Source organism: Mus caroli, chromosome 12, assembly GCF_900094665.2.
Source record: "Mus caroli chromosome 12, CAROLI_EIJ_v1.1, whole genome shotgun sequence".
NCBI classification, from domain to species: domain Eukaryota; kingdom Metazoa; phylum Chordata; class Mammalia; order Rodentia; family Muridae; genus Mus; species Mus caroli.
The window spans coordinates 27,487,367-27,498,068 of NC_034581.1; the positions used below are offsets into that span (position 1 = coordinate 27,487,367).

The 10,702-nt window shown below is 44.9% G+C and overlaps 1 protein-coding gene across 1 annotated transcript; it reads left to right on the forward strand.

Moving 5' to 3' along the window:
* Nucleotides 1-523: 523 nt before the first annotated feature.
* Fam110c (family with sequence similarity 110 member C) lies at nt 524-6,632 on the forward strand. Its single transcript, XM_021179272.1, has 2 exons — nt 524-1,984; nt 5,305-6,632. The coding sequence occupies exon 1, from the start codon at nt 703-705 to the stop codon at nt 1,966-1,968; it is 1,266 nt and encodes a 421-aa protein (XP_021034931.1). The 5' UTR covers nt 524-702; the 3' UTR covers nt 1,969-1,984; nt 5,305-6,632.
* The last annotated feature ends 4,070 nt before the right edge of the window (nt 6,633-10,702 follow it).

Consider the following 10,702-nt stretch of genomic DNA (forward strand, 5'->3'; position numbering starts at 1 on the left):
ACCCTATTTCCTCCAAATAGAACACAAAAACTACAGAAATAAAACGGAAATTTTCCAAATGTAATGAGGTCACTTTAAGAATTAAAAGGACATAAACGGTTTGTGTGTATGTGTGAAGGTGGACGCGGGGGGTTGGGGGGGAGCGCTTCTTTCTGACCCTTATCTCTGGACTCTTGAGCCCCCAGTAAAGAAAGACCTCAAAGACTCTGAAAGCTAGAAGGAAGCCTGAGATGCCTGGCGCTGAGCAAGCAGGCTTGGTCCCTCGCAGCCTTACCTTGTGAAACTTCCCCACCTTCCAGAAGAGGGAGTATGGGGTCCGGGGACGGTAAGACAGAGGAGAAGGTTTGCGAGTATTGGCTGGAGACAAGGGATGTTTGGATGTAGTAAGTAGGAAGCAAGAGATAGGGCACCTGACAGGAGGCTGGGGGTGGGGTTGTGGGTTCGTGCCCGAGAAACCAAAAGGTAAGGGGCGGGGACAGCAGGTGTAGGAGGTTCAAATCCTGGGTGGGAGGAGCCAGCTGGCGCCGGAATGATTCACCTTTCCCAGCCACTCTGGCTCGCCCCAACTCCGGATCTGGGCGGAGAGGCCGTAGGGCGTGTTTCCCCACCCCTTGCGGACTTCGGAACGGACTTGGGCAGGGTGGCGCCGGAACTTAAGTAGTCTCTACTGGACACCAGCTTGTGGGTTCGAGTCCTGCAAGAATGCGCGCCCTGCCGACCCTGGACTCGCTTGCTAGAATGCGGCCACCTCTCGGGGACCCCAGGGCAGCGGAGGACACTCTCACCCCGCGGCCAGCGAACAAGAGCGCTGTGGAGAGACTGGCAGCGGACCGCGCTAAGTATGTTCGCAGCACGCTGGGATCTAGCCGGGGTCCTGTATCTGAACACAGGGTCCCTGAGGCCCCAGGGGTGCAGCACCGCAACCCGATCCCTTCGGCTCTTGCCCCAGCTCCTGTAGCACGCAGGGCTATCGCTCGAAAGCCTCTGAGACCTGATTCGTTGGTCATCTATCGGCAGAAATGTGAATTCGTGCGAGGGTCAGATGCAGACTGTTCCAGAGTGGGACTGATGAAGAAGTTTTTCCAGGGGCCTGGCAAGGACAAAATGGCAGTGGCCCCTGGGGCGACCAGGGTGGCGGATGAGGATAAGACGACGAAGGAAACAGAGGCCACTTGGACTAAGTCGAGCCAGGCAGCAGCCGCCAGACCAGCCTCTATATTACCACCTCCAACCCCTGTTGTAGCCGTGAAGTCCCCAGCTGAGGCGACCAGGGTGGCGAATGAAGATAAGACAACGAAGGAAACAGAGGCCACTTGGACTAAGTCGAGCCAGGCAGCAGCCGCCAGACCAGCCTCTATATTACCACCTCCAACCCCTGTTGTAGCTGTGAAGTCCCCAGCTGAGACGACCAGGGTGGCGAATGAAGATAAGACGACGAAGGAAGCAGAGGCCACTTGGACTAAGTCGAGCCAGGCAGCAGCTGCCAGACCAGCCTCTATGTTACCACCTCCAACCCCTGTAGTAGCTGTGAAGTCCCCAGCCTTGCCTTTTGAAGTGGCTCCCAGGGTTCCTGTCGGATGCTCCGGTGTGCAGCTGCGGGTGTCGCGTAGCAAAGGATTGCAGCGCTCTCAGTCAGATCTCAGCTCCCGCTACTCGATAGCCAAGGCTGAGACTGACACCTTCTTCAAGTATTGTGGCCTGGACCCTGACGTAGTGGAGGCTCTCGGGAGGGAGAACTTTTCTGCTGGATCCGACTGTGTTACACTCAAAGTGCGTAGCGTGAGCATGGCTGCTTCTGATAGTAGCTTTTCCAGGCACAGCGAGGACGGGTTGCAAGAAGAGGAACTCCTGGAGCAGGTGCCTAGCACCACCTCGGTAGTAGAAAGGAACGCCCGTATCATAAAGTGGCTGTTTACCTGCAAGAAGGCCAAAGAAACCCCCAGCCAGAAATTACAGGGACCTGCCTGATTGACATCTGATCCAGGTGAGTGCCAGGAAGCTGGAAGATGGGGTTTGTGTTTATGCGTGCTGCTGGCTAAGCTGGGTGCTGGCCAATCGCCGCTCATGGTTAATATATAGCTCCTACGGAATGAAGGCACCCATGTGCCCTCCTGTGTTGAATCTGAGTGGCTGGAAAGGTCATTAAGTTAACTCTCTCCCTGCCGCCTTATTGTAGTTAAAATGGAAGAAACCTGAAGTACAAAATACTTCCTGGCTGCAGTTTTACACTGCGGCCATTTCCCGTTTTGAAAGTAGGTAGCATCTGAGCTTTAGGCCACTACGCACCTGGACTGTCTCCTGGTGAGTCTTCCTGATGTCCTCAGGACATCCTTGGCCCCTGGTACGCCCTGATGTCTCACTTTCAGCAGTAAGGAAAACTCCAGGAGCTCTCCTTCCTCAGGCCTTGAAGTGTTGAGAACTTAATATTTCTTTAGTATGAAAATAGCTGCATTTGAATTGTTTTGACTGAAGGCTCTGATCTAGACTGCATTCCAGTGTAAACTGCTGTGACTGTGTTTGTTTGTTTGTTTGTTTGTTTGTTTGTTTTCCACTGGTGATAGTACGCAGTATAAGCACCTGGTCCAGGATTTAACCATAGACTCCTCTATCCTCAGCCTGTAATAAAGAGGGAAGGCTGCCCACCCTCCCTTCTTCTAATTTGTTATGAATGTTCATTTGTAGTAAAAAAGAGGAGACACTTTTATATGAGTATCTTTAAGAACAAAGCATTTAAACATTTCAATGCCCTTTTTTTCCCATTCTGCCTTTGAGAGCAAGTTACTATGAAAAAGTTTTAAAAAATCATTACGTTTTCTGGCATTGAGATAAATACTAACAGAAGACACCTCACTAGAATGTCAATCTCAAGGGACAGCCCCCCAAGATGCATAGACTCAGCAACCTGTGTTTAAGAACAACAGAAATCCTTAAAGTACTGTTTAGTGGCCCTTTATACAGATGTAAAAATAGTAAGGAGGGGTGAGTTAACTTTTCTTAAATTCAAGTTCTTTCTTATAATGTATTGAAGATTTGCATGTTACATTAGTACACGTCCCCAGGGAATGTGTACAGATGATAACAATAAAGAGGACAACAAAACCCAAAACCTATATCAATTTGTATTTGCACAAAATTGTCCTTGAATCTGAGATATGTGCCTGATGGCAAGGGTGTGTCATGGTGTCACTGTGGGCATTGTGGCATAGAGAGAGGGAACCAGCAAATGGCCTGATGTGTTAAAATAGCGCTTGAACACAGCACACAGGGCCCAAACAGTTCCATATGTAAGAGGTTTATTGGGAGAAGTGGGGGTGGGGGAGGTAGCAGCAGAAAGAGAAGGGGAAAAAGAGGGGGGTGAGGGGAATCCCCCTTATATGTATGGATAATGAAGTAACATAGGTAAAGGTGGGAGGAAAGCCAAGTGGATTCTGGGAACATGGTAGCTGTTGTCTTGGTAACAGGTCTGTAGGTCCCACCTATGTGATGTCACAGGTTTTGTAGGTCCTGATGCACACATATTAGGGCTGACTTGCTTTGTCTATATTTTTTTTAAAGGGCACAGCCACAGCAAGAGAGTGTTCACCTTCTGTATTTTACTTTCCGTGTCATCAAATATCTGTATAGTTTTAGTCTGCGAGTGAAACACAAGAGAAGAATTACCTGTTTGGAATATAAATAATGGTGAGGTAACACATTGACATACAAACAGGCTGAAATAAAACCCAGGAGATAGTTGCCCAGATCTTCTCAAGGCTTCTGGGTGGTTCTGGCAGTCGCCACGGGGCGTTTACCTCATAGCTTTACTCTGCTTCACCCACGAAGCAGCCTGTGCTATGTAAGCCCTGCAGAGATGTCAGGAACAGTGGGACCATGAAGTGACATTCCCAGGCAAGATCTGAGCTCTCTTTGCTTCCTCCAGACTCTGTGTTCTCCAGAAAGAGCAAGTCCTAGTGGGCAGCACCAAAGCGTACAACAGAGCATGCCCATGCAGTTCTAACTCAATTCCTAGGGTATCTGAAGATACAGAATCAAAAATCAAAAACTGTAAGGTCAGGTTTTCTTCTAGTTTGCATTTGTGTTGAAGTGGGGTTTTATAAAAGTGACAGAGTATTGAGATGAACAAGGGTGGAATTATGAGTGAAAGAATATAAATACCATTTATATCAGAGACTCTCAACCTGTGGCCCATGCCCCCTTTGGGGGGCAAACCGTACTAAAGGGTGGCAGCACTAGAAAGTTTGAACCACTGATTTACACAAATGTTTGACTTTCTTAGTTAGACACTTATAAAACACAATAAAAGAAACATTCAGAATTAAAGTGCAAATTTATAAATGTCTTATTCAGTGGACTTAAACATTTGCTGGTCAAACCTGAAACCAGTGTAACTGAAAACAGAGAATCATAGGATTCTCATCCCACCAACTCCACCCCCTTCTAGGGACATGAGGAGATGGACGGTCACGCATGAACCATTTTAGTAGTGTTTCCCAGGGTATAATTCCAGAGCGTTGACCTCCCATTTCCTGGTTTTCAGTGACCATCCTGTCCATCAATTTATCAAAGGATTACCTGCTGAAACTTAGGTTTTTCTGACATTTTAAAAATAAAATATATAAATTGCTGGTTTTAATGTGTGCATGGAAAGTGATAACTTGTCCTTCAGGATGGTTAAAGATAAACACTGCTTGATTTTTGGACAAAATTTAAGATAGTCACAATTATCTTCACATTTCCCATTTGTAAAGAAAGGAGGCCTGTGGAAGGGCTAAACTGTCACATATTTGGAAGACAGATATTGTTCCCTTCTTCATGGTCTACACTGGGGTTTCTATGGTCTACACTGGGAGCTCTACAGTCTACACTGGGAGCTCTCCAGGAACAGAGTGTAAACAAATAGCCTGAAGCATGAGGGCCGTCCTTCCCTGCTTCTCAGTCAGCACCCAGACATGTTGGAGCTCATGGTCTTTGTTTGCCTCAAGTGTCCCAGTGGACAGCATCCCTTGCTATTCGTTTTGTCGTCCATCCCTAGAGCAGTTAACTCTGCCTTTGTCAGTATTCCACCCATGAACTTTGGGAGGAAAGAACTTTCCAAATTCCAGGAAAAGGCTTCTACAGAGATATTTTTTTTTAAGAGAAGCCAGATAAATCTCTCTATAGACTTTTCTTTCAAAATTTAAAACACAAAAGATGTTTCGAAATAATAGAGCCGTCATAAAACCAAACACAGGCGAGGCCGTGCATTGTTGTACATGTCGCTGCAAATGAGAGCTTACTCACGTTTTATTTCTGTTTTCTCCACAGGAAGCAACTTCCCCGGTGATGAACAGACCCATAAATTGTAGGCGTCCGAAACTCCAGAGCCATGTGTTTGGTGTATTCCAACAACACAGAATTGCTGCTATCCTAGGAATAAAGCACTCTATTGATAAGGCTTATCTATTAGCCATGATGGCGTGCTGTGGGGAAGGTGGGAGGACAGATATTCGAGACCACGCGGAGCGTTCTCCTTGCAAGAGGGCGTCTCAGAGGAGAGGCTGAAGAAACAGCAGCTGCTGGAGTATATTTTCAGGACATTTGTTGGTCTGACTTAATGACAGTTTCTGCAATGTGTTTTGATAATATTTAATATTAATAAATCAGATATGTAGACATTTTTAAAGAAAAGAAGAAAATATGGAATCAAGCATGGATGCAATGTTATTCTCCTTTCAACTGATTTATGCCACTTACTGTTCTGTGAGCACAAAGAGCGATTAGTCTACTTAAGTGCTATGGCTGAGACAGTCATCCAACGTACACACTGGTTTCCAAGCCTCCCTATAGAACTAAACTTGAGTAATTCCTATGTTATACAACTGATAGAATTTTGTAATGATTTGGGGAGGACATTTAAAATCACTTGAGGGCTTCATATTCATTTCATTAATGCCACTGTCTGCTTGGCCATAAGTATGTGGAAGCACCCATTGAGAGATTGGTGAGAATGGAGAGCCTGCTAAAAGAAGAGCTGTTTTGTACTTAACAGTTTCTTGAGATTTAGCCAATATTTATGGGGTCCTTCCATTAGCTCTTTAACAATGGTTCCAACAGAAAGAGCTCAGTAACACCCTCCTTCTTCCCTTATAAAGGGGATAAAAACTGGCTCACCACCTAATGCCTGAGGTCTGGCTCCACTTGACATACTGTGGAATTGCCTGCATTTGGCATCAACCCATCGTCTGCAGAGGATGTGTTTTGAAGCAAAGACTGCCTCTGGGCTTTGAGAGGTTCTGCATTCTAAGTATGATTAACACTAAACCAGAAACTTGGTTCTGAACTTGTTTGTGACACTCAAAGGAAAAGAATTTTAGATTCAGAGTCTCCCGAGAGAAATTACGTGTGAACGCCAACCCAAAGAAAAATTGTCAGTCTACTCTTTCAAAGTTTACTATATTTTATCAAAACATATTTCTTTAATCACAAAATCATATTCAATATGAGTGAACAATATGGAAGAAATTTCTCAATGCTAATATTTTGTGTCATCGCATTTTGGAATGTCCCTGCATATAGTTTTAAAAATGTATTATGTAATTTTTATTGTAAAAGTAGATTTTTGAGTTATAAAAATATTTATTTTGTCATAGCTAGTCCTCAGGTGTTTTTTTTTTAATTTCACATGGCCTCTCTTTCATCAGTTCACCTTAAAATGCTTTTCTCTTTTGTCATCTTTTCATGCATATTGTTTATTTGAATGTTTATCTTTGGTTTGCAAGTAGAGCTCTGTGGGGCTTGTTTTAAATACATCATGGATGGTTATTCTTGGGGTTCATCCTCTCAGGGCAGCTTAGGAACTGTGTTTTGTGCCACCTGCCAGCACTGCTGTTTTGCATGTCACTGTATCGTATTTAGTCTTAAAAGTTGTCACAATGACAGCAATTTGTAAGAGATCTTTCGGTATGTGCAATTCATTTTTTTTTTCAGGTATCCCATTAGTTTTACATGGGAGTGTCTTGAATGAACACTTTGGGGCCAGAGAGTCAGCAGTTAAGAGGGCATGGGATTTATACGTTTTCCCCCTCTCGTAGTGAGTAAGTTACTGCTGCAAAGAAGAGCGTATAAGTGATGTAATTAAATGTTTTGGAAAGAAGAAAGAGAAAGCAATGATAGTCACTCAGCGGTGGCCTTTTGAGCGCTCTGTGGAAATAGAGTAGCAGTGTACAGATGGAAAGTGATTGGTGTGCCAGGGAACTTATTTATTCCATATGCAAATATTTATTATGTATGTGACTGTTACACTGGACTCTTGTCCCAGCGGTTCAGAGTTTGTAACAATGTCATGGCTGGTACTTCCTGGATCTTGACTTGTAACTTTCAGCAGGTGAGGCAAGCAACCCTGAAGTGAGAGTGTGTTTACTGTGATTCCCTCCTAAGTGTGTCTGCCTTGCAAAGTGTTGACGTCTTTGAAAGGAAAGCTTTTCAAGACTTGCCCAAAGGAAATGCATGGGTTTTGAAGTCTTCAGCTCTCCTGGATATGGGCTGTAGCAAAACTACTGAGAGAATTTAGCTCTTGGGTTTCCTTTAAATATTTCGTGAATCATTAGTTTAAAAATACTTCTTTTCATGTTTTAGCACTAGCATTCATCACAGATAAATGAACATCAAAATAAAATACACTCATTAGCTCACTCAGGGGCAGCCCCTGTGCATATCTTAGGTCTGTTCCCCATCTGCCTGACAGAGCTGGGTATGTGTGGTTCTGAAGGTAATGCGATCTAGCCTCTGTGGTTGAGCTGACCAGGCCAGGCCAGTTTCACTTGCAGTCTTGCTATGACTTATGCCTACACTGGAGATTTTTTTTAAATTTTAGATGCTCACTCTCCATTTCTGTAGTATGCAAGCAACAGTGGTCTTGGCAAAAGTTACTTTTCTAGGACGACATTAACAGAATTCGTTCACTGAGGAATCCAGTGCTAAAGTTAGTACGCCATGCCCCTCCATCGCAGTGTGAAATGTGATAACAAAGAAAGAGAGGGGCTGGGCAGATGAATGGACTTCTGTAGATAACTTAGAGAAGCGGAGGTAGAAAGCATGGAGAGGAAGAAACAGAGCGGGGGAGGGAAGGAAGGGGGATGCTTGGTATCTGATTTATGGCCTTAGAGCCTCATCTTGTTCAGGCGTTCTACTTGATGGTAGTATGCCCCAACCATAAATGGATCTTAAAGTCCAAATTGTATAAAGAGAATCAAACAAAAGGTAAGGGAGATAAATGTGCCTTATTTTTAAAATAGTGGATAGATTTCTACACTAAGCTATGTGTAACTTTGAAGTTTACACTGAAGGAAAGTCAGAGCACTCAGAACTGATGCCAGGACAACCTGCTTCCATCTGCTTGCTGGTTACAGATTATATGCTGCTTCTGTTTGGTTGGTTGGTTTTATTAAGACTTCACTGGTCAAACTTGGGCAAATAATAAAGGGGTCAAGGTCACAAAGTATAGAGTGCTTTCCCAGCCTAGTTTGAGGGCTGGTACTCAGACCCACTCCAGGATAAACAGCAGGCGTAAGTTACCTATAGGCTGTGGCCAGTCAGGATAGTGTGTTAGGACTTGAGACCTTGTTTTCAACCTGCTTAGCAAGGTAGGATTGTAGAGTCAACATTCAGAAAGGGAGAGTGCTTCCAGGCATCAGGAGCACTCCCGTGTGGGCACCCTTACTGGTGTTCATAAGGAACCAAAAAAGAAATATCAGGTAGGCATCTGGAGGACTGAACATCCGGAATAAAGACAGTCATGACTAAAATCAGAGTGCAGCGTAGGCCCCAAGGTCACCCAATTTCTTAGAGTACACTGTGTTCTAAGAGGTATTCCCTCCCTTTCCCTGTTCCTCCCGGGAGTCTAATCAAATGCAGGAAAACTTTAGTAGAGCCACCAGCCACACTGTTTGAAGAGATTTTCCAGTTTAGGTCCCAAGTCCTAAGAAAGCTGTCAGGGGAGCAGAGAGAGCTGCACACACTCAGGGGGATCTTTGACTGACAGTTTCACAAGCTCTCGGTTTCCCCTCAGTTCCCAGGAAACTTGTGTCAGAACCAAGAGTGCTCAGCTGTCACGTCCACTCTTGCTCTACTCTCGGCTTGCAGTCTCGGAGGTCATGTGATCAGAACCAAGAAGCTATCGATGTTTCTGGGCTGAAGGAACTGGCTGAATCCAGCTTCTCTTGTGTTCATTGGAAGCCCGGCTTGAGAAGAAACTCCTTAGGTGTGTTAGGTTTGCAGTGGGAGACATGTAGATGTTGTGCACGCTGCTCACACAACTCTAGTAACAGCTGCAAGTTCTACGGCTCTAGATATAAGGCAAACTTAGATCAAAGATCTATCGAGAGTTCGATCCCAAAGCTGCCTGACATACTCTTCACTCAACTAGTTCATGAAAGGAATTTAATGTCTACTGGGGATTCTTTCCTTCTAGAGGGCACGATCTGACTCAACCCACAGAAACCTAGACTTGAGCTGACTTTTGTCATCATAAGCTACACTTGAATTTCCAAAAGGATCTGTACTATGTTAGCTGAGCCTAGAGCCACAAGTGCTGCTGTGGCAGCCGCTGCCCTATACCTCAAACTTGAAAATGATTCAAAGTTTCAGATTTCCATATGCAAAGCCTTCAGAGAAGGGCTCCTTTTTGAGTTGATGTTGATAATTCTATGTAAGATGCTATGTGTCTTTAAAGGAATAATAGAAAATTGAAGTGGAAACAAGCCAAGTCTTCCGGAGAAGCTTCAAGCGGGGCTTATCAGAGCCCCGTGGAAGCCAACTGCCTGGTCAGGTGTTGGCTTGCTTCCTTTTTTCAGCACAAGTTCTCCTGATAAGCTCACTGCAAAGTGTTCCACGTTTACAGGAAACCACAAGGTGGATAAGAAGGCAGCAGCTTCTAGAACACATCAGAGATGTCCAGCAGACCCCTGTTTGCTTTACTGGTAGCTGACCATTGATTTTTAGATAAATGGGAAAGGTCAGAGGAGAACAAGCACTGGGCCTCCCCCCCACCCCCTTACACTCCCTTGTAAGTACTGGGAGGTATGACAGGCTCAGGATTATAACTTTTTTTCTTCAATATGAAAAGAAAATGTCTAGGCATGCACACTCTAAATACATGCTTACACGTTGAATGTATTTCAAGGCTAAACAAATATTACTCCTGCACAGGGAAGTAGAGAAGCCAGCCATCTGTAAACACTTTCACTGTGCAGGTAGAGGCATGAAGGAAGCATTACTCACCGAGTCCCGTTGCTCTGGGTAGAGTGAACGATTCTAGCTTTAAGGCCACAGGAAGTCCTGGCCTCTGTTCTGTTGGAATTTTCCTCCACATCGTGTACTTCATGTTTGCTCTACTCTGTGGTCAGCACGCTGGCTGACAATAGAGAATCATGTCAAAGTGCTACCACAGAGCTGTAGGTCTTTCTTCCAGGGAAATCATATTCATTTGTAATGGAGACACCCAGAATTGTGAGACCTAGAGTATCGATAATCAATATCCACCGGCCACGTTCAGTAGATGAGCTGTGGAAAGAGGGCAAAGAGGGCTTCCAGAGCACAGAACTCTGGGAGCTGCTTGGTCATAGTTAGCTTCAGTTGTCTAACTTGTGTTGTGTGACAAGACTTTTCTCGGGAAGATGCAACACACATGTCTACTCAGTCCACAGAGGGAACCCACAACAGACCA